Source organism: Ahaetulla prasina, chromosome 1 (genome assembly GCF_028640845.1).
Source record: "Ahaetulla prasina isolate Xishuangbanna chromosome 1, ASM2864084v1, whole genome shotgun sequence".
NCBI lineage: Eukaryota > Metazoa > Chordata > Lepidosauria > Squamata > Colubridae > Ahaetulla > Ahaetulla prasina.
In genome coordinates, this window is record NC_080539.1 from 302,315,185 (window position 1) to 302,339,742 (window position 24,558).

Here is a 24,558-nt window from a genome sequence, read left to right on the forward strand (position 1 = left end):
AACAGTATTAGCCATTGCCATCTAACAATTCAGAGGGACTAGACCTGTCTATGGTTTAAATTTAAACCAGGGGTCTCCAACCTTGGCAACTTTAAGACTTGTGGACTTCAACTCCCAGAGTTCCTTAGCCAGCTGATTTAAACAGTGCAGGGAGATAAAGTGTGGCCTTCAATATATCTTTCTGAAATTATCTGCTGTTCACATATGGAAGGAGAGTGGGTTGTTTTGTTCCAAATGCACTAATTTTACATTCTTCCTTAAGGCTACTGATTTGGAATCCATGGCTTTAAAAGATTCATTTAGACCACACACAAAAAAGCACCTTTTCAAAAATTGTTGCCCCTGTGCTCTTTCAGAAATACATTTAAAATCTGAAATGTTTTCCCTCTGATAGTCTTTATTAGTTTTGCAATCAAGCAGAAAATCAAATCTGGCTTTGCGACACCTCATCCCACTTCCCTTGTGTTTGGCTCTGAAGGTTATCACATTACAGCTTATGTTGAAGCAAAGAAAGCCAACTACTGAGAAAGGGATTTAAGTTCTCACCATCAATGTGTGATTTGTACCACTGCTCATAGCTCAAGCAGACCAGTAAAACACGGGAGAGGTGAGCATTCAATTTCCCACTACGTATTTTATTGGTTGTTTCTGAACAAAAAGTAAATCTAGATATTACAATACATTTCTGAGTGATATCCAATAAGTAGGTAATTGGGGGCTCCTTGTGGTTTAATGCAAACATTTAATAAAATGACTTTTTTTTTGCCTTTTTCTGAAATGGGAAAAGATGGGTAGAAAGGAATGGAATTCACATACCGTAGCAACCAGTTCTGCCAGCACCGGAAATGTGAGTGTGCGTGCACGTATGCTCGCTTTGCTCATGTGCCTGCCATCCGCACATGCATGTGGCATTACAAAATACAGAAATTCGCTTGCACGCGCCATCCACGCATGCATGCGATGTCAAACAACAGGGCAATTTGCTCACACGCGCCATCCGTGCCTGCATGCAGCGTCAAAAACACAGTGATATAGGATGGGATTGTACAAGGGCGGGTGGGCGGGTGGGTGGCCGCAGGTTGCCACTACCGGTTCTTCTGAATCGGCTGACTACCACCTCTGGCAAGTACCCTATTCCAGAACTGGAGATTCATAAGAAATTCCTAGCCTCAAGATTATTACATTTTCTATATTTTGCAATTTATTTTTTATTTATTTATTTTATTAGATTTCTAGACCGCCCTTCTCCCAAAGGACTCAGGGCGATGTACAGCCAAGATAAAAATAAACAATGTACAATTAAAAACTAAATTAAAAAACTTATTATACCAGAGGTTCCCAATCTTTTTCGCCCGCGGCTCCCCCGGAAATCCGACCTGCAACTGCGCATGCGCACCAGACGCGCCCGCGGCTCCCCGGAAATCCGACCTGCAACTGCGCATGCGCACCAGACGCCCCAGAAATGGCGCATCAGCGCCGGACCCAGCGGGCGCAGATATTCCGCGGCGCCCCCATGACGATAGCGCGGCTCCCTGGGGAGCCGCGGCTCACAGTTTGGGAATCACTGTATTATACAATTTGGCCGAAAAATTAAAATATTTAAAATCTAAAAACCCCAATTTAAAACTTAGATAAAATTTAAATTCAAAATCTAAACAGTTTAAGAAAGCCCCGCGCGGACAAACAAGTATGTTTTCAATTCGCGGCGAAAGGTCCGAAGGTCAGGTATTTGGCGTAAACCAGGGGGAAGTTCATTCCAAAGAGTAGGAGCCCCCACAGAGAAGGATCTTCCCCTGGGTGCCGCCAGCCGACATTGTTTGGCGGACGGCACCCTGAGAAGTCCCTCTCTGTGCGAGCGTATGGGTCGGTGGGAGGCATGAGGTAACAGCAGGCGGTCCCGTAAGTACCCAGGCCCCAAGCCATGGCAATGGCATCCGTGGCAGGACATCAATGTTTCACTTTGTCCCATAAACTTAAGCTGTATATTTATACGTAGTCCTTGGCTTACAATAGTTTGTTTAGCGACTGCTCAAAGTTACAACGGCACTGAAAAAAGATGATTCATGAACAACTTTTCACTCTTACAACCATTGCAGCATTCCCATGGTGACATGATCAACATTCAGCTACTTGGCAACAGACTCATATTTATGAGTTGCAGTGCCGTGAGTTCCTGTGCTCCCCTTTTGTGACCTTCTGCCGAGTAAAGTCAATGCACTTTAAGGTGTTGGTTACGACCTTTAAAGCGCTCCATGGCTTAGGACCTGGGTACCTACGGGACCGCCTGCTGTTACCACATGCCTCCCACCGACCCGTACGCTCTCACAGAGAGGGACTTCTCAGGGTGCCGTCCGCCAAACAATGTCGGCTGGCGGCCCCCAGGGGAAGGGCCTTCTCTGTGGGGGCTCCCACACTCTGGAACAAGCTTCCCCCAGGTTTACGCCAAATACCTGACCTTCGGACTTTCCGCCGCGAACTGAAGACACACCTTTTTATCCGCGCGGGGCTGGCTTGAATTGAATTTTAAATGTCAAATTTTATTAATTTTAAATGGGGTTTTTTAGTGTATGGTAAATTTTTTAATTGTCAGGCTAATTTAAATAAGTTTTTTAAATTGCATTTTAAATTGTACTTTGTATTGTTTGTTTTATTTTGCCTGTACACCGCCCTGAGTCCTTCGGGAGAAGGGCGGTATAAAAATCAAATAAATAATAATAATAAAATAATAATAATGGGGAAGCCAGGTTCATTTAATATCCGTGTTCCTAACTTAACAACTGCAGTGATTCGCTTAACAACTTTGGAAAGAAAGGTTGTAAAATGGGACAAAACTCATTTAACAATTGCCCCGCTTAGCAACAGAAATTTTGGGCTCAGTTGTGGTCATAAGTCAAGGACTACCTCTACTGCTATAAACTCATACAGCTCTCAAATTCTGACCCATATGCAGAATTTCCAGCTTTTGATCATCCCCTTGACAAAGGTTTCTATAATCATCCCCTTGACAAAGGTTTCATAGCATTTTAGTCTATGTCATGAAAAAAATCTCACCTTGATTTTACTACAAATCAAAAGTCATGGAAATAGAAACAGGAACATTCAAAATTGTTTTGTTCTTCTTCTAAAAGTTTGCAACCTTTAACTGTACCTCCATGTGCATAACATAATGAGTAGGATGAATAAGATGGTATCTGTCTGTTTCAGCAGATGGTTACATCTAACTGGGCTTGGTTAATCTCAGAAGCCAAGTCTGATCAGCCCTGATTACCAAAACACTATTAGAAATGCAGTTAGCCACAAAAGACCAGTATTTCCCAGGCAAAAGTGAAGCAGTCTGTCACTCAGTCCCCATTCTGTGACCTTGATGAGAATCACCACATGGCCATTAACTAAAAAAGCCTAGAATATAAAGCCTGTAGCATTAACACATATAAAGGATCGGGTTGATATAAATTGCAACAGGCAAATATTCTGTTGCAGTTGGTTTCTTTCTTGTCTGCAACAAAGTAATTTACTACCGTAATTAAGTCATGTCTGAGAATCCACCCACCACGTAAACCAATTCCAGAATAAGGTGTGGGGAATCAGAAGAATCTAGATTTAGAGCTGTGACAAGCTGATGGGTGACAAGTATTTGGACGGAGGCCATGCGGAATTCCAGGGCTGCTGATTAAGACTAGAAATTGGGGGAAACAAAGCCATCCTGCAAGAATGCAATGGAAAAACCATGACCATTCTTAGCTATGAAAACAGACTTTGCTAATTGTATTAATTATATTTTATAAACAGTCTTGATTTAAAAGCCTTGCTGACCTATTTCTTACCCACATGTCACAGAGTTCAATCAGCAGATTTTCCTTTCCCATATGCTGAATCTACGTAATCCAAAAACATAAGAGCCACTCAGTTATCTGGGATAGCACCACTGAGATGAGGAAAAATTCCAGAGAATGTCAACAAACGCACATTAGAAAGTATGCTTACAATTGGTAAGCAGTGTGGTTTACAGGTGCTCTTCTAATTCTATTTGCCAATTTTATCTGACAAGCTATTGATCAAGTTGTTATTCAGGGCATAGAAACACTCTGGGCCATTTTTATTGGTCAACTGGCAACTAACAAAGATTTAATGATTATGAAAGCAAAAGCCATATTAAACTTGCGGTACCTAAAAAAAATCCCTCATAGAGTTTTCATAATTTTGGTTTCCAAGCTCTTAATATTTGGTTCATGTATAAATGCAATTTACTTGATTTCTTTATACACAGTTACTTGCAGGTTAAATGTGTAGTTGATTAAAATACGAACTCGTGGAACTTCATTCACATATACTGTATAAGCAGTCATCTCAAACTTGTTCCTATAATATGTACACAAACTAATTCTATGATATCTAAGCATCACAGGAAGGTAGGAAAAGGAAAACAAAATCAGGGGATGGTAAAGACTAAGTCCAAAAACATCATATCTTTCCTTACACTGTCATCATAATTGCCTGTATAATCTACTGCATAGTGGTACGGTCAGTGGTGAGTTTCAAATTTTTTTACTACCGGTTCTGTGGGTATGGGTGTGGCTTGGTGGGTGTGGCGTGGCTTGGTGGGCATGGCAGGGGAAGGATACTGTAAAATCTCCATTCCCACCCCATTCCAGGGGAAGGTCACTGCAAAATCCCCATTTCCTCCCGATCAGCTGGGACTTGGGAGGCAGTGAATAGATGGGGGTGGGACCAGTCAGAATTTTTACTACCGGTTCTCCAGAACTGATCAGAACCTGCTGAAACCCACCTCTGGGTACGGTATGGTTCATGCCAGTGGTGAAATCCAATTTATTTTACTACCGGTTCTGTGGGCGTGGCTTGGTGGGTGTGGTGTGGCTTGGTGGGTGTGGCAGGGAAAGAATACTACAAAATCTCCATTCCCACCCCACTCCAGAGAAAGGATACTGCAAAATCCCCATTCCCTCCCCACTCCTGGGACCAGCCAGAGGTGGCATTTGCCAGTTCTCTGAACTGCTCAAAATTCCCGCTACCGGTTCTCCAGAACCTGTCAGAACCTGCTAGATTTCAACCCTGGTTCATGCCAAAACCATGCTTCTGCTCAGAACACAAAATCTAATTATCATTAGCTACTATTGTGACATATGGTTTAAGAATGATTACAAAGTAATCGTGCTTCTTAAGTTACACATTACAGGTAGTCCTCAACTTACAACCACAATGGAGCCCAAAATTTCTTTTGTTAAGTGAAAAATTTGTTCAGTGAGTTTTGCCCCATTTTATGACTTTTCTTGCCATGGTTGTTAAGTGAATCACCGCAGTTGATAGGTTAATAACATGGTTGTTAAGTGAACCTGGCTTCCCCATTGACTTTGCTTGTCAGAAGGTCACAAAAGGGGATCACGTGACCTTGGGACACAGCAACCATCATAAACATGAAACATTTGCCAAGCGTCTGAATTTTGATCATGTGATCCTGGAGATGCTGCGAAGGTCGTAAGTATGAAAAAGGGTCATAAGTCACATTTTTCAGAGCCGTTGTAACAGTCACTAGATTATTATTTTTTTTATTTTTTTATTGAAAAAGTTTTAAAACAACAATTAAATTTTTCCCCCTCCCCCACCTTCCCCCCTCCCTCCAAACCCCCCCCCCCGACTTCCCAGAGCAAACACAAGGTATAGTTCATTAAACAAACAGTCATACATTAAATTTTTAAAATCTAACACAATTATAATCCTTCTCTCCCACATAACCTGACTTCTTCCATTAAAGTCAAAAACAAAATCCTTCATTCAAAGGCAATCCGAAATTTCTTAATCTGATATCTATTTTGAATATAGTCAATCCAGTTCTTCCATTCATTTAAATATTTTTCTTGAGTACTGTCTTTCAAGAAGGCTGAGATTTTAGCCATCTCAGCCAAATTGGACACTTTCAATATCCATTCTTCTATTGTGGGTAATTCTTTTTTCTTCCAATATTGTCCAATCAACAGTCTTGCTGCTGTTATTAAGTTCAAAATCAACTTAGTCTCAATCACTGTACAATCCGTTGTTATTCCCAAAAGGAAAAATTGCGGTAGGAACTTTATCTTCTTCTTCAGAACATTCTGCATAATCCACCAGATTCTTATCCAAAAAGACTTAATTTTCTTACAAGTCCACCATACATGAAAATATGTAGCATCATCACCATTACATCTCCAACATTTCGCTTGCATATCTGGATACATACATGATAATTTCTTAGGATCTAAATGCCATCTATAAAAAGTCACTAGATTATTATTAATTAGATTTCTAGACCGCCCTTCTCCCGAAGGACTCAGGGCGGTGTACAGCCATTTAAAACACATAGGTACACAATACAAATCCCAAATTTAAAATACATTTAAAATGAAATATTTAACCGGCCAATTTAAACTAAAACGGTCAAGAGACCGATATAAAACCCATAGAATATAAAATTATAAATAGATTAATACAATTAAAATTCAATTAAAATTAAGTTAAACTAAAATATTAAATTAAAATAATATTTAGGCTAGTCCCGCCCGATTGAATAGCAGAGTCTTCAGTTCCCACTTGAAGGTACGGAGGTCGGGAAGTTGGCGTAACCCTGGAGGTAACTCATTCCATAGGGTCGGTGCTGCCACAGAGAAGGCTTTCCCCCTGGGGGTCACCAGCCGGCACTGTTTGGCTGATGGCACCCGGAGCAGGCCTGCTCTGTGGGAGCGCACAGGTCGTTGGGAGGCTATCGGTGGCAGAAGGCGGTCTCGTAATTAACCTGGTCCTAAGCCATGGAGCGCTTTAAAGGTGAGCACTAGCACCTTGAATTGCACCCGGAAGGCTACCGGCAGCCAGTGCAGGCCGCGCAGAATAGGTGTTATATGGGAGCAACGTGATGCTCCCACAATTACCTGCGCAGCCGCATTCTGGACTAGCTGGAGCCTCCCGGTGCTCTTCAAGGGGAGCCCCATGTAGAGAGCATTGCAATAGTCCAGGCGAGAGGTAACAAGGGCATGAGTGACCGTGCGTAAGGAGTCCCGGTCAAGAAAGGGGCACAACTGGCACATCAGGTGAACCTGATAGAATGCTCCCCTGGCGACAGTCATCATATATTCTTCTAAAGACAGCCGATCGTCCAGGAGAACGCCCAAGTTGCGCACCCTTCCCCTGGGGGTCAGAACTTCACCCCCACAGTCAGCGAAGGCGTAAGCTGACTGTACCGGGACACCGGAACCCACTCTGTCTTGGTAGGGTTGAGTTGGAGCCTGTTCCTCCCCATCCAGACCCGCACGGCCTCAAGACACCGGTCCACCACCTCGACAGCTTCGTTGGGGTGGTTCGGGGTGGAAATGTACAGCTGAGTATCATCAGCGTACAGATGATAATCCATCCCGAAACCGCGGATAACCTCACCCAGCGGCTTCATATAGATGTTGAACAGGAGAGGCGAGAGAACTGACCCCTGAGGCACCCCACAAGTGAGGGACCTAGAGGTCGATCTCTGCCCTCCTGCCAACACCGTCTGCGAACAGTCAGAGAGATAGGACGAGAACCACCGATAAACGGTGCCTCCCACTCCCAATCCCTCCAACCGCTGCAGCAGGATACCATGGTCGATGGTATCAAAAGCCGCTGAGAGTTCTAACAGGACCAGGACAGAGGAACATCCCCTGTCCCGAGCCCTCCAGAGGTCATCCACCAACGCGACCAAAGCCGTCTCGGTGCTGTAACCAGGTCTGAAGCCGGACTGGAACGGGTCTAAAAAGACAGTTTCCTCCAGGTATTGGGGAAGCTGATATGCCACCACAGTCTCAACAACCTTCGCCAAAAAGCGAAGGTTGGAGACTGGACGATAGCTGGGTCCAGATAAACTGTTGTAAGTAGAGGACACTTTTTTTACAGAAGGGTAAAAGAAAACCTCTTTTCGCTGCTATAATTTTAGGTACTCTCACCATTTTTCACTGGAACAACACTACGTACCATTGGAATTGCAGGCTAGCTGGAGTAATTAAGAATATACATTGCATCTATAGAAACCAGCCAGTCTAGTCAGATATTGCATTGAACTGCAAACATATGGAAGAATATAGACTTCAGCTCACATATTCCGGAATCATCCCACTGCAACTATGGAACTATTTAGAAATAAGTTAATTAAGGAGCAGAGCCAAAATGGAATAAACTACTGCTATGGGGCGGGTAAAGCCAGCCAGGTCCCATGTATGTTAATTCAAAATACATTCAATAAGATTTTATGTTCTATTGGGATAAGGATTATTTCTTAAAGGAAACTAGAATGGTTAACAAAGACAGACTGAAATCATATATCATATTAAGACATGGTTTGTTCAACAGTTTGCTGAGTTCACACAGCATGCTAAACTAAAATTACAGTAACAAACCACATTATGGTTTCATGCACTGTGTAAATCCAACCACAGAGAATTGCTGGGATGACTTTGGCTCAGCTGATTAATAACAGTCTTAGCAATGTAATTTCTCAAGGGACCATTGTCATTCATCACCAAGAACAAGTCTGCAATATGGTAAAACCACTTCACCTTCTAAATGTTGTACTTCCATCCACTGAAATTGATAGAACAAGCTAGTTCAAGCTAATTTAACTCGGTATCAGGGGACAATTCTTTGTGGATTTCTGCTTTAAAAAAAGACAGACTAAAGCTAGAATCCATTAAACAGAGTCTGGTAAGCATTCTTCAAATTATGCCGCATTACTGTGAAATGGGTGCCTTGTTATGGAATTTACAAATATGCATAAAATGATTTGCTCATTCTTGTGTCATTATCCTCCTCCAATCCTGTTAATTGCTGGGAAAGGGAAGGAATAAATTCCAGAATTACAGTATATGTGAAACCCATTTTCCACTATAACCCTGTATGATACTTCATCCATCCCTGTATGATACTTCATCCATCCATTTAAGAAAATGTTGGATAACCATCTGACTGAGATGGTGTAGGGTTTCCTGCCTGGGCAGGGGGTTGGACTAGAAGGCCTCCAAGGTCCCTTCCAACTCTGATGTTATGTTATGTTATGTTATGTAACTTTAGGGACAACGAAAGATCTGAATGTAGAGAAAACAAATTTACAAAACATTATAATAACCATTCCAATGGTCTGAGTCCTTCATCCAATCCACATAAGCATGATAACCTAGAACCTCTGGTTCTCCAGGCTCAGCAACATTTCCCTAGATCACACTAGATCACAGCATTCTCCTTCAGTTCATGGTCAATGTCCATCGGCCCCTCACATATGCAGCTATATTTATCTAATACTTGCCCAGAAGGTTAAAGCTATAAGGAGTGTAGACTTTCATTGATTATGAGGATTTGGGTTCTGAAGCAGATAATAACTCCTGCAAGTCAATGCTACTTGATTTTTGCTCCAGTTGGTGTAGCTTTGACAATCTCAAGCATGTGGGCTGTTTAGTAACCAAATGCACTTTTCCCAAAAACACCCTCTCACATACATCCCTGCCATTTCATTTTTAAAACCCATGCTAGAATTGCTAACCATGTAAATATCTAAGATATGGTTAGACTCTTAAGAAGAAGAGTATCAGTTTTCTAATAATAATAATAATAATAATAATAATAATAATTTAATTTGTATACCGCCCTTCTCCCGGAGGACTCAGGGCGGTGAACAGGCAGATAAAATAAAGACAATACATTCAATAAAAACAATATTATAAAAAACTTATTCCAATAGCCTAAATTTAAAATACAATACAAAATATAAAATAAACCCCAATAAAATCCATATTTAAAACCCTATTAAGCCAGTCCTACTCGAAAGAATAGATATGTTTTAAGCTCGCGGCGAAAAGTCCGGAGGTCTGGAAGTTGTCGAAGTCCTGGGGGAAGCTCATTCCAGAGGTAGGTGCCCCACAGAGAAGGCTCTCCCCGGGGGGTCGCCAGCCTGCATTGTCTGGCTGACGGCACCCTGAGGAGGCCCTCTCTATGAGAGCGTACCGGTCGGTGGGAGGCATGTGGTAACAGAAGGCGGTCCCGAAGATATCCCGGTCCTATGCCATGGAGCGCTTTAAAGGTGGTAACCAACACCTTGAAGTGCACTCGGAAAACCACAGGTAGCCAGTGCAGCCTGCGCAGGATCAGTGTTATATGGGAGCCACGAGTGGCTCCCTCTATCACCCGCGCGGCTGCATTCTGAACTAACTGAAGTCTCCGGGTGCACCTCAAGGGGAGCCCCATGTAGAGAGCGTTACAGTAGTCCAGGCGAGAAGTGACGAGGGCATGAGTGACCGTGCATAAGGCATTCTACCAGAAAACCCACTGTGACAGAAACTTAAGCATCTATCCCCAAAGACACCATAGTAAATTGGAGAAGTTCAAAAGCCACCGAAGGCTAAAAATTAATTGGAGAGCATCCTAGAAGATGTCTCGCTATCCAGAATACTGAACATAGAATAATAGAGTTGGATGGGACCTTGGAGGTCTTCTAGTCCAACTTCCTGCCCGAGCAGGAGATGCTACACCATTTCAGACAAATGGTTGTCCAGTCTCTTTTTGAAATCCCCCAATGACGGAGCACCCACAACTTCTAAAGGGAAGCTAGCTATTCCATTGGTGGATTGCTCTCACCATTAGGAAATTTCTCCTTAGTTCTAGGTTGCTTCTCTCCTTGGTTAGTTTCCAACCATTGTTTCTTGTCCTGCCTATTACTGCTTTGGAAAATAGGTTGACACCCCCCCCCCATCTTTGTAGGAGCCCCTCAAATATTGGAACGCTGCTATCATGTCTCCCCTAGTCCTTCTTTTCCTTAGACTAGAGTAGATTGTCAAAGACTTTATTGCAGGGCACAGTTGTGCTTCTCAAGTTTTGCTTCAAGTGCTGATGATTCAGCAGCTCCACCACAAGACACCTGTCCATTGTGACACTAAGAGTCTGATGGCTATGTTACAGTATGGTCCACCACTCCTTGCAGAAAGGTACGCTGACATCAAATGTGCTTCCCCAATTACCAAGCCCTATCCTGCTATACTAATGGAGTTAGCAATTAAAATACCTTATGCCACCAGACTTGAAATCCTGGGTTTAGAAAATTTAGAACTCCGCCGCCTTCGACATGACCTGAATTTAACTCATAGAATCATCTGTTACAATGTCCTTCCTGTTGAAGACTACTTCAGCTTCAATCACAATAATACACGAGCACACAATAAATTTAAGCTTAATGTTAACCACTCCAATCTTGATTGCAGAAAATATGACTTCAGAAACAGAGTTGTTAATGCCTGGAACGCACTACCAGACTCTGTGGTCTCTTCCCAAAATCCCCAAAGCTTTAACCAAAAACTATCTACTATTGACCTCACCCCATTCCTAAGAGGTCTGTAAGGGGCATGCAGAAGAGCACCAACGTGCCTACCATTCCTGTCCTAATGTTCCCTTTGATTGTATCCAATTTCATACAGTTATTACATACTTATGATTATATTTATGCTTATATATCATATAGTTATTTCATGCTTATGATTATATATACTGTTGTGACAAATAAAATGAATAAAATAAATAAAAAATAAATTAAAGCTGTCCTCCCTCTTTCAATGCAAGACAAATTAAGTAGAGCAGATTGGTGATTTCCCCCAGTTTTGTTGTTCCTCCTACTGGGCTGGTTCTAGACATTTTGACACCGTGGGCAAAGTCATATTCTGGTGCTCCCTATGATTATATTTAACTCTCAAGCAGGCATTCCGGTTACTGCTTTATTGGGCATAATTTTGATAAGCTAACAGTCAATATTCAAGGTTTCAAGGTTTTGGTTACCATCTTTAAAGCGCTCCATGGCTTAGGACCGGGATACCTTCGAGACCGCCTTCTGCCACCAATTGCCTCCCAATGACCCGTGCGCTCCCACAGAGTGGGCCTCCTCAGGGTGCCGTCGACCAAACAATGTAGGTTGGCGACCCCCAGGGGGAGGGCCTTCTCTGTGGCGGCACCAGCCCTGTGGAATGAGCTTCCTCCGGGATTACGACAACTCCCCGACCTCCGGATCTTCAGACGTGAACTGAAGACTTTATTATTTCAGCGCGCTGGACTAGCCTAAGAATAAAACGTTTTAACTAAATTTTAAGGGTTTTTTAATGGGTTTTTATCGTTTTTAGTGATTTGGCTATGATAATATTTACTTTTAATTGGGTTTTTAATGCTTATTTATTATATTGTTTTTTAATATGCCTGTGAACCACCCTGAGTCCTACGGGAGATGGTGCGGTATAAAAGTATGATTAATAAAATAAATAAATAAATAAATATCTCGGTACATTTTGTTTTGCTTCAGGAATATCTTCAGTTTCCTCAGGTCCACAGTTATACTTCCTTTTTTTGTGACTTGCAAGGTCTGGTTCAGAGGGGGTATTCAGTCAGTTCTGACCAGTTCTGGTGAACCTGTAGTGGAAATTTTGAGTAGTTTGGAGCAGGGGTCTTAACCTTGGTCCCTTTAAGACTTGTGGACTTCAACTCCCAGAGTCCCTCAGCTAGCAAAGCTGGCTGAGGAATTCTGGGAGTTGAAGTCCACAAGTCTTAAAGAGACCAAAGTTGGAGACCCTTGGTTTGGAGAACCTCCAAATACCACCTTTGGCTGGCCCTGTTCCCGATCTATTTGCTGCCTCCCAAGTCCCAGCTGATCGAGTCTCAGCTGAGTCTTCTTTCGTTGCTCTGCACAGGAGAATGGAACTGGAAAGCAGGCTAGTGGGGTGGGGAGGAAATGGTGACTTTATAGTATCCTTTTGCTGGAGTGGAGTGGAAATGGAGATTTTGCAGTATCCTTCCCCTGCCACACCCACCAAGCCACGCCTACCAAGCCACATCCACAGAACCAGTAGTAAAAAAAAATTGAATCCCACCACTGGTCTGGTTACTATCACTCATCACCTTTGTGGGCATCGAGTGAGAGACAATCAACTTTTACACTCCTATTGTGTATTTTGGAAGTCTGTTCATGGTTGGAGTCTCCTATAATTCGGTACCCTAGGTCAGGGGTCTGCAAACTTGGCTCTTTTAAGACTTGTGGTCTTCAACTCCAGAGTTCCACAGCCAGCAAAGCTGGCTGAGGAACTCTGGGAGTTGAAATCCACAAGTCTTAAAGAGACCAAAGTTGGAGACCCTTGGTTTGGAGAACCTCCAAATACCACCTTTGGCTGGCCCTGTTCCCGATCTATTTGCTGCCTCCCAAGTCCCAGCTGATCGAGTCTCAGCTGAGTCTTCTTTCGTTGCTCTGCACAGGAGAATGGAACTGGAAAGCAGGCTAGTGGGGTGGGGAGGAAATGGTGACTTTATAGTATCCTTTTGCTGGAGTGGAGTGGAAATGGAGATTTTGCAGTATCCTTCCCCTGCCACACCCACCAAGCCACGCCTACCAAGCCACATCCACAGAACCAGTAGTAAAAAAAAATTGAATCCCACCACTGGTCTGGTTACTATCACTCATCACCTTTGTGGGCATCGAGTGAGAGACAATCAACTTTTACACTCCTATTGTGTATTTTGGAAGTCTGTTCATGGTTGGAGTCTCCTATAATTCGGTACCCTAGGTCAGGGGTCTGCAAACTTGGCTCTTTTAAGACTTGTGGACTTCAACTCCAGAGTTCCTCAGCCAGCAAAGCTGGCTGAGGAACTCTGGGAGTTGAAGTCCACAAGTCTTAAAAGAGTCAAGTTTGCAAACCCCTGATCTAGGTGACGACTTTGGTTTCCTAGAACCTTGAAGCAGCTGACTCCTGCCAAGCATCACCTGCTAATCAGGAGGGGGGGAAACCCAATCATTTTTCCTGATGGTGGATGGGCAAGTATAGGCAGGTTCATTATTTATTTCTTTAATTTATGTGCCACCCCTGTCAGAGAGGACTCTGGGCAGCTTACAAGCATTAGAACTAGTATACAATATTATTCTTGTTTCTAAATGACAACAACAATAAATTCTGTTTAGCCACCTATCGAGTTGCCTGACCGACCGGTTAGAGACACAGAGGTGACAGGCAGTGGTGGGTTTCAAATTTTTTTACTACCGATTCTGTGGGTGTGGCTTGGTGGGCGTGGCAGGGGAAGGATACTGTAAAATCTCCATTCCCAACCCAATCCAGGGAAAAGTTACTGCAAAATCCCCATTTCCTCCTGATCAGCTGGGACTTGGGAGACAGAGAATGGATGGGGGGCGGGGCCAGTCAGAATTTTTACTACCGGTTCTCCGAACTACTCAAAATTTCCACTATCGGTTCTCCAGAACTGGTCAGAACCTGCTGAAACCCACATCTGGTGACAGGTAGTCAGGCCACTTCTGAACTACCTCACTCACTCTTCTGAAAGACCAGAGACAGATAGGGTGGAGAGAGAAATCATTAACAAGCGTGCCCCACCCTCAGCTGTGCCTTCAAGGGAATGGCAGGGATGGCTGCTAATCTTATTCAGTCCTTGTGGGCGGCAGCATCTAGAACTGGGCCGTGGAAGTCCCAGGGAGCTGGAATGAGGTAGTCAAAAAGGCACTGCCGCATCACCAGCATCAAAGCAACAAAACAGTAAAAAGATCAGCCGTGCAAAAACCTGTTTTTGACAAAGCTATGGAAAAGCTATTGTGCACTCAATGATGACAGAGGTGGCAATGGGCCGTTCTTTGCCAACTGAAGATTGACCAGTCGTGCAGTGCAGAGCTAACTCTTTCACTCCAGAGAGGATAGTCCTGTATTTTTAAACACAGATCTTGTGCTCTTTCAAAACTCATGCCTAAGTAACAAGTTTTATAAGGGACTCCGTGTTCCCGATAAGCCTCTCAAAGGGCACTCAGGACAGATGTCTTGGTGGAAACCAGGTATGAAATTGCTTTCCTGCAGCACAAGCCAGCATAGCCATGAAACATAGCCTCATTGACCAGAGGGAAGGAGTTAGGTCTGTCAAGCCTAACTCAGCCAAGAAGAGCTAGACAGAATCCCCCCCATCAGCAACCACAGAGCAAATACGGCGAGGGAGGAAAGGAAAATGATATTTTAAAACTGGAGCACCTAGTGGCAACTTTAACTTGCTTCAGGTGTGATCTGGGAAGGAGGCAAAGGCAGCATCGTGAGAATATGTTATTTTGAAAACCCACCACTGTATTTACGATGCAGTTAAAAGGACACCAGGAGAAGTTCCAACACTACCCATTATTCTGCCCCCAGTTCAAATATTTTCCTTTCATTAAAGCTGATCCTGCAAGCTCCTTGTTACAATGGCATAAAAAGGTCATGTTTGCAGGAGACAGCTGAATTGGTAATTTCTTCAACCAGCCAACAGCTTGTCCTCCATGTGGCAGCAGCACTCCACCCAGGGTGATCGCGTCAGTCTTGTGTCAGCCATATTCAGTTCTCCCAGCCCTTTCACAAAAAGGAAACACCATAAAATGAATCTGCTTTCTATTCCTTTTTCCCATCAACTCTCACACTTACAGAATGGGGAAAAATAAAAGAGAGATAGAAGTAGAGTTCCCAAGAAAATTCTTATTTACTAGAGTCTCTTTAGATTTCATCTCTGTAAATGTTTCAGGAAGGACAGTTCTCGTGAATAATCCATACCATGGATTATTCCATGACCAGAAGATGTTAATTTAGCCCTAAATAATTATCAGGATCAACTGGTATGGGTTAAGTGAGTTAGTGTGTGCTTGCACAACATATGTTGACCCCAGCATATCATGCAAAGGTTATTGAGTGGTTTTTATTACTTTCTTGAATCGACATCCCATATGACACTAATGTACAAAATCTAAGATGTATTCATTATTTGAATACTATATATCCTATTTCATATACAGAAGATTGATGGGAGGATGAGGAATCACAACAAAGCCTACCTCGGAATATATAATGCATATATAAATATGCTAAAGTAAAGGTAAAGGTTCCCCCACACATGCATGCTAGTCATTTCCAGATCTTGGGGGCAGTGCTAATCTCCTCTAAGCCGAAGAGCCAGCGCTGTCTGAAGACGTCTCCGTGGTCAAAGGCGCACGGAGCGCTGTTACGTTCCCATCAAAAGTGGTCCCTATTTTTCTACTTGCATTTTTTACGTGCTTTCAAACTGCTAGGTTGGCAGAAACTGGGACAAGTAATCGTGTCCAATTATTGATTCATATCCATTTCTGTGGCCATTGTTTTACAATGCTGCAAAACAAAGAAGTCATTTCCAGGGTGGAAACTCATCTATATATACTGAGACAAACTCAGGGCATCCATAGTTTCTGGGGAAGATCAAGATGACGGATATGATCATGTGATCAAAGATTTTTGGATGGGCATTATATGCACGGTGGATGTACAGACCAGGATGGGGCTTCAATTGCACAGCTGTCTCTACTTTCTCTACCTTCTGCCCTTTGGACATTCTTCCAATTCTCTGGGATTGCCTACAGAGAATTGGCTACTGTACCTTCAGGAATTGCTTAACAGATACTAATGTAAGAACTGGACCTGTTCCCAGCATATAAACAAAATGACAGACCACATTTCAACAGCTAATTTCTGATTTTAAAATATTAAAAATGGAGAGCATCCCTTACTCTTTCCTCTATCCGTGCCTGTAACTGTCCTTAGCCCCATTCCATTGCTTCAATTTTTGAGGTGCTACTTTTACCTGGATGGACTCGGGTCCTCCATATGCCGTGACATGACTGTGACAATTTATCAGTATCTAACACCAAACCCCCAAAACAACCTGCCTCCTTGTCTTAAGCCTGGAGAGTTGAACTTTTGTATACTGAACAGCTGCTTGAATGCTGCCAGAGTTTTGAACCAGAAAGTGGATGGTATTAAAAAGTTTTGCAGGATCCCATCTGGGTCAATCACTGGGCCACAGGTTTAATCTTCTGAGCTTTTGGACTCGTGCTGGAGCCTATCCACACACTTTCTGCTAGAGAGACATTCCCTCCAGCACGGGTCCAAAAACTCAGAAGATTAAACTTCTGGCCCCGATGACCGATCCAGATTGGACCCTGCAACATTATCCTGGAACATGTATTTTTGCCTTAATTTGTATTTCAGCATACTTCAGATTTAGATCAAGGCAACTCAGTGCATCAGGAACCCTTCAAAGGCTGTGGCAGATCCTAAAGACTGATTCAAATATACAGAGCCTTCCCAGTGCAAAAGTCCTCCTGGTGCTTTCCAGACTGCCTGTACTCTGTGCTTCCATGTCTGCCTTTAACTTATATTCTTTGCTTTCAGGCTTATGGCAGCTTTTCACCTTTCCTTTCCTTTCCATGTTCATGATTGCCCACTTTTTCAAGTGCCACAGAGAGTGTATTTGTAGTTGTCAGACTGATACCCACACAACCAGGTAAAAGTAGCTAAATGTCTTTGGAGATTCTCAGTCATCCAGATCATGGATGTCCCAGAGGTGTTTTTTCAAGAGGCAACTGGACTTTCTGGCTTTTCTTTGAAGACGTTTCACTTCTCATCCAAGAAGCTTCTTCAGCTCAGAACTAAAGAAGCTTCTTGGATAAGAAGCAAAACCAGAAAATCCAGTTGCCTCTTGAAAAAGCATCTTTGGGACAGGTAAAGGTAGGTTTGTAAGCTATATAACCCATTATTATATACAGGTAGTCCTCAAATTACAGCAATTCATTTAGTGACCATCCAAAGTTACAATGGCACTGAACAAAGTGATTTATGACCATGTTTCACACTTATGACCATTGCAGCATCCCTGTGGTCACATGATTTACGTTCAGATGTTTGACAACTGGTTCAATCCCCTTTTGCGACCTTCTGACAAGTAAAGTCAATGGGGAAGCCAAATTCACTTAACCAACATGTTACTAACTTAACAACTGCAGCGGTTCACTTAACAAATGTAAATGAGAAAAGTCCTAGAATTGGGCAAAACTGACTCCACAAAATCCTCACTCAGCAACATAATTGTGGGGCTCAATTCTGGTCATACTTTGAGGACCACCTATACTGTGTTTACAGCTGAAGGACAGCTTGAGAAGTCAGAATGTGTTGGGGGACCAGGGAAGCAACTGGAGACAAAATAGGAGGAATTTCCTGGAAATACCAGCATTTCTCACTTCAGCTCTTTGTTTCAGACTTCCTTTGTATAGGTGTTTATTTAATACACACGCATATTGTGTTGGGTGAGGGAGGGGAGTAACTGCCATCTCAATTCTTTGTTTGTTGGGCTTTATGCAACCAAAATGCAAGAAGGATGTAAAAGAGGGGGTGGGTTGGGGGTTGGGAGCTTCCCAAGGTTTACACAACTAACTTGAGAAACATCTCTTGGAGGAACTCCAAAAACAGCTCCTGGAGGACTGAACATGTTTATTGGCCACAAAATACTGCTGAGAGGAAAAGTGGGGAGGTGGGGGGGGGGAGAGGTTGAAAGATGGACTGCAAGTCTTGGAATCCTGAGTATTTCACATTATACATTATAACCACTTTACAGCCCCTTCAGAAGACTCAAGGAACATCCAGATTTGCTGAAGAGCAAGAAGCTTTGGAGTGGGAGAAAAAAAAAACCTGTCCTATTGGGAAGGATTGACAATCAACAACTCATGAAGACTGAACCAGAGTAGAAGAACAGAGGCTGGGAGAGAAGGGGGGGGGGATGTCAGGGATGTCCACAAAATGCAGTCGGAATCCAGATGGTGTCCACAACAATGCAATCAAAACTCCGAGACGCACAGAACAACACACGAAGCTCTGATCACACCTTTTGTGGCCATGTTAAAGTTAATGACATTTTTTAATCACACCTTGTAGATGCCAGGAGTGCAAAACTAGAGAAGAAAGAAATCACAAGCTGGTTAACAGGTGGATTATAGCATACTCCATGAAGTTCTGAGAATGAGGCAAGTCCCCTTGTACTAAATAAATAAATAAATAAATCGCTAGGGAGGTGCTTTAGTTCAGGGGTCTCCAACCTTGGTCCCTTTAAGACTTGTGGACTTCAACTCCCAGAGTTCCTCAGCCAGCAAAGCTGGCTGAGGAACTCTGGGAGTTGAAGTCCACAAGTCTTAAAGGGACCAAGGTTGGAGATCCCTGCTTTAGTTGGCTCATATCAGCAAGTTGCAGTAAGGAATGAAAACCTTTCCCAGCATTTTGTTGGTGTGCATAGACAATATTGTAGGACCTGGTCTAAACCAAGCACTCATTAAAAATTCTAAACATTCAAAACAGTGGAGTGAGCCAAGATGACCCCCCCTCCTCCAAGCCTTGCAGGTCAGGATCCACATCAGGCAAGAGGCACAGGTGAGTAGGAATCCAGTGCAGGAAGTGGGTATAGCAGCACTTAAATATTTGTCCTGGAAGCTAATATTTAAAGTGGTCTTCACCAATGTAATGCTCATGGGATGTATTGGAGCAACTCCCAGAATTGCCAGTCAGGAGGTATGGAATGGATTTAAAGCAGGAATACATGTCAAAGTGTTATACAAAGGACAAGGTTTGGGGAAGGTACGGAACACACAGGCATGCCTTGCAGGAGACAGAAAACTGGTGCCTTACAGGAGGCAAAGCTCTCCCTTGTTCGCGGCTGCTTCAAATTGGTTTGGTACAAGTTTTGTCCTTTAATCATCAGACGCAACTGGGAGGTGAGGGTGTGGAGGAAAAGATGGGCAAAAAACGGGGAAGATGTATATGGAAAAGGGAGAGAGGAGGAGGGAGCGGGAGGGAAGAAAGGAGAGAGAGAGAGAGAATTATGTCATAGATTATAGTCACCCCGCAACTAAAGAAGTAAGTTTGGAAAGCGCTTTCTATTCTGGGAGCGGGGCATGCTAATTTTAAAGAAGCATTTCCTCCCTGGCCCTTCGGTGCCTATAGTCTTTATCGATTCAGCCCTCTCCTGCTTTTTCCTGTAACACCGTGTGGGCAAGGTGGTGTTTCCACGGCAGAAACTAGACAATGCGCTCTCCTGTATCCCTGGCTGAATTGGAAAGGAAAGGAGAGGTAGAACGAAGCGCCGCGGGAGAGATCCCCGAACGATCCTGCATGGCTGCTGTAACAAGAAGGCGAATCTGGGGGAAATTTAACAAAGGAGCCGTTGCCTCGGATCTGGCACTCCGAAGTATTTTTTCTGAATATTCCGGGAGGCTGGAAACGAAGCGGTCCCCAGAGGGATTCGTCGCGGGAACTGAGGGGCTCCTATCGCAAGCGCCGGAATTAAAAGGGCCCTTGTGTAGTCAAAGGAAGCGGCCAAGACAGCCAAGACACAAAGAGTTTAGAAAGATCACCTGATTTAGCAGGTCTAGAAACCGATGGCCATTTCGCTGATCTTCAAACCCGGGGTGTGGGGGGAAGCTTTGTGCCAGTTTCTGGAAAGTCTGGCGGGGAGGGGGGCGGAGGGAGGGAGCGCGATCTTTTTAGACGCTGCTTTGAAGGCGGCATAAAAATGCAGACGGAGCAAATGCAAATGTCGTTCGGCCCGTTTTCATTGTCAAGAAGGACACACGGGGCTGAAACGCTGCACGCCATATCGCCCCCTCCCCTCCCTTTTCCTCAAACCCCCCTCCTCCCTTCCCCCTCCATTATTATATGCCTGCGCAGATTTTGTTATCATTGACCCTCGGGACGAATTTCAATTTTTCTTCCTGATCATCAACTTTTGAAAAGCAACCCTCTTTAAAAATAAATCCACAACTTGCGAATTGACAGATGGCCAGCAACATTACTTTAAAAAAATAAAAAAGCGCATTTGCCATGCTTGGTATCTATTGTTTCCTCTCCTCTCGGCCCAGTCGGGGGGTGGGGGTGGCACGAGAGAAGAGAGAGAGAGCTAATTATATTAAAAGCCTGCCTTAGCTCCTGAAAGATTTCAAGGGCAAGAACTCTGGGCCACAAGACGAATGAAGCTCCAGAGCCTCGGCCCGGCCGGGTGAAGGAGTCGGAAATGATTGATGCGGAACGGCCTTGCTGCAAATAAATTTAATGAGGTAGCGTTAAGAGGGCAGCGGCTTCTCTCCAGACCCCGGCTCTTTTTGTCTGTCTCCACCCGCGCCACACTGGTTAAACCCCCGGCGGCTCCAATAGATGCACGCTTCATTTGCACCTGTGATGTAAGCAAGAATCGATTCCGGATCCTCCCTCTTCCCTCCCCCCCCCTCCTCCATCTCACTCCGAAAATATTGCCCTTCCTTGGAGGAAAACTCAAACGCAAGTGACTTTCCCCCGAAAAAACTCCAATCCGCCTCTCATTTGTCTGGGCGAGGCATATAGAGAAATCCCTCAAGTTATTTTCATCCCCAGCTTGTTCGTGCCCGGCCAGGTAGCGGGGCTTTCGCGTGAACCCGCCCTCCCGATCAGGGCTGTCTGCCCGGCCGTTGGCTGCCAACCAAACCCCCAACGCCTCCTTCCTTCCTCAGGTGCAGAGAAGGGAAAGAAACGGGAGGAACCGTGGCCATGGGGCCAAGCACTTTGCCCCCACCCCAGCAGCCCGCCACTACTCGTGAAAAGGGAGGGCCGAGCAGATCATCCCCAGGAAAGGAAAAGCGAGATTTCCCCACACCCACCCGGCTTCCCTAGGACATGTCAAACCTACGAGATGCCCACAGGATGGGCATTTCCCTCCAAAACCTGGCTAAGCCCTTGGCGTTCTTTCCTTCAGGGCAACCGGGTGTTGCATACATGTGAGCTGTATCTAGTCCACGGAGGTTGCCCAGGCTTCGGGTTTCCCACAAAACTCCCCAGGTTGTTCCTCCAGCCTTCTCTCTCTCTCTCTCTCTCTCTCTCTCTCTCTCTTCAGGTGCGCGGGCGGCGAAGGTGCTCTGGATCTCCAAAAGCCACGCGCGCCGCCCGGAGCTTCTTAGAGGAAGGGCGCGATCTGACGACGCCAATTGCGAGCTTTGAAATCGGTGGAGACCGCAGATCCCGGAGGTTCTTTTAGACCAACCCTGGCTGCTCATTTGTCCGCCCGGCGCCGCCGCCACCCCCCCTCCCTCCCCACCCCGCACTTTCCCACCCAAGAAAAAGAGTTGACATCCCGAGGAATAAGCAAACGCCTCTTCCTGGATCGCGGTGAGAATTTAGCAAGGGTTTTCCTCCTATTTTGTCACAAAAACGAGGACGGGGAGGTGGGGGGGAGGTCTTTTCTTTAAATTCGCTGCGAAACTGCCTTGAACCCCCTCCTCCGACACACACACACACACCTCAGCCCCGCGTGCCGCCCTTTCAACTGAAAAAGCCTCTTCTCTCTCCAGCCGTTGCCCACATCAAGAAGTATGTCTGGAACACCCTTCCCAAGTGTTTGCCAACTCCGGAGGGAAGATTAAAACTGGCAGAAAACTGCAGTCGGAAGCGGTCCAAGAAAAGAAATATGGGCTGTGTGTGTGGGTAAGAGCGAGAAGCCGCAACAGCCAGATTCCCTGCTGCGCCAAGTGCCGGGCTCAAAACTCTCCCTCCGCTTGGCTTCCGAGCCCCGCCCCCCTCCGCCCCCACGAGCAAAACTCCTATGTCAAGGTGGGGGGGGGGCGGGAAAGAAACAGAGAGAGAGAAAGCGAGAGCGCCTACCCACGCGCGAGAGCGCGCGCGCGTCCGTCCGTCCGTCCGCAGGCAGCCGCCTCTCTGGACCCTTGTGCCAAACCCCACCCTCCGTAATGCTTTGGGGGATTAGCCAGCGATGCGTGCCTGCAGACCACCTGGGAAAACCTGGGTTACCCGCTAAAGAAAGACTTACACGGGCCCACCTTTGATCCCGAAGGGAAGGCGAGCTTTCCCAGCCACCCCCGTCCCTTGGCTGCTTTGGGGAAACCACCAGCCCCCCTTCCCCCCCCCCCATCCACCTGCACCTGCGCTGGTTGGAGGACTTCTGGCGAGAAGCCAGAGTTTGCTTTCGGTTGCATCCCCGAGGTGGGTGGGTGGGTGGGCGTCTATAGAGTCTATGGAATCTATCCATCCCGGGACTGGTCTCCTAACAGCCTGACGAGGGGGAGATCGCCTGACTTCGAAAAGCGAAAAGCGAACGATATGCAAAACAGAGCGCCGGACTTCCTGCGCTTTATTGAAAGCAACCATCCACGAACCGGAGTTATTCTTCTCGGACCACAACTCACTCTCTCTCTCTCTCTCTCCCTTTCCTGCTCAATAAATCCTCAATCCGGGCGAGCTGCCCCCTTTTGCCAATATAGAAAGGGAGCCAACCGAAGCCTGGAAAAACCAAACCAAACCAAACCAACCAAGAAACAAAAAACACAAAACCACCCAAACTCCTTTCCTCTCGCGCGTCAAACCCTTTCCAACTACTGGAGCGTTTGCAAAAACCAAAACTCTTAAAACTGCAGCCCGACTGCATGCCAAGACAACCATTATGCACCCAGTTTCCACAATCGATCATTCCCTGCTGGACACCGTGCGGACGGCGCTGGAAGCCAAGCCGGACGCCGCGCACAGGACTCTGTCAAGCACAATCGCCCACTCCGGAATCCGTAAAAAAAAAAAAAACCCTGGCCAATTCCAGCAGCTAAGAATCCGGGGGCAAAAAAAAAAGCTGCAAGCGCTTATCCGTACCTTCTTAAAGCCCCGAACTCTTGTGAGGGGTTTTCCCGTCACCACCGTTAAATAAAGTAGAAGGCAAATATATATATATATTTTCTTATTAATTTCCGAGCGAGAAATTTGTGTGTCTTGCACAATAATAATAATAATAATAATGAGGATATTGGAAAGAAAAGAAAGAGGGAGCCGAGATCAGCTGGAAGTCTGGAGACACACCAGCTTCAGTCTGGCAGCGAGCATCGGAAAGGCGCCCTTTTTCATATTTAAACCACGCGGAATATGTACATTTTTGATTCCTACTTACGCTTTCAGGGGGTTGTGAATGACAGTCGCCATTTTGCTACAATGTAACAGAATATTGTGTCTCAGAGTTCTAAAGGTTCGCTCAGGGGAAGCGCTTGGCCAATCGGGAAAGTGGATACCGGCCCGCTGTCCAATCAAAGAATACAGGAGGAGCCAGGGTTCTGCTAGTTATTAGGGGAGCTGTCAAAGCCCAGAGGTCACTCCCTTTCTGTGCAACTGTTCAGAGAGCAGGTCTTAAAGAGACAGCAACATAAGCAAAAGGGCAATCGTCACTAAATTTTAGGACAGTTAAACACTTTTCTGTAGTCATCTCCGTCTTTGTTTTTTGTTTTTCCTTCTGAAAGGACGCACAGAGACAGCTATAAAACAGACTTATTCATTCATGATCTGTTTGACGCTTCTCGGCAGGAGTAGCATGCCCTCACTTTTATCCCTATACAAGAAATGGGTTCATATCACTTCAGCAGGAAGGGGGCGTGGGGGGGGCAAAGAATCTCCTCCTGCATACCTAAAGCAAGCTGTTTAGGCAGCATGCAGGATTTTAATTATCCCCAATTTGGTTCCTTTGATCTACACAGCCACTTTCCCTTTAGGTTTCTTGGAACTGTTTGTAATCACTGAGTTTAGGGCAGCACCCTTCCCCCTCCGTTCGGAATTTCTGACAGCCGTCCAACCTCTGCAGCCCATGCACTGGTTATATAATGCACAGTGGTCAAACCAACCGCCTGTTTGTTTCACTCAAAGCCAGTTT

General features: G+C 45.0%; 1 protein-coding gene and 1 long non-coding RNA gene across 13 annotated transcripts in view; one reads left to right on the top strand and one right to left on the bottom strand.

Annotated features, from left to right (window-relative positions):
* DPF3 (double PHD fingers 3) overlaps positions 1–23,952 on the bottom strand; it is a 274,774-nt gene extending 250,822 nt beyond the window's left edge. For all 12 annotated transcript variants that reach the window (XR_009152573.1, XR_009152574.1, XR_009152576.1 and 9 more), the window contains exon 1: positions 23,809–23,952. Coding sequence is in view for 3 of the 12 variants with exons in the window: in XM_058161947.1 (XP_058017930.1) it covers positions 23,809–23,840 (32 nt within the window). In the remaining 9 variants the exon portion in view is untranslated. The remainder of the gene's footprint in view (positions 1–23,808) is intronic.
* Positions 21,502–23,619, top strand: LOC131187558 (uncharacterized). Its single transcript, XR_009152582.1, has 3 exons — positions 21,502–22,028; positions 22,211–22,343; positions 23,138–23,619. It is a non-coding gene; the product is annotated as an uncharacterized LOC131187558 (long non-coding RNA).
* Positions 23,953–24,558: the final 606 nt, after the last annotated feature.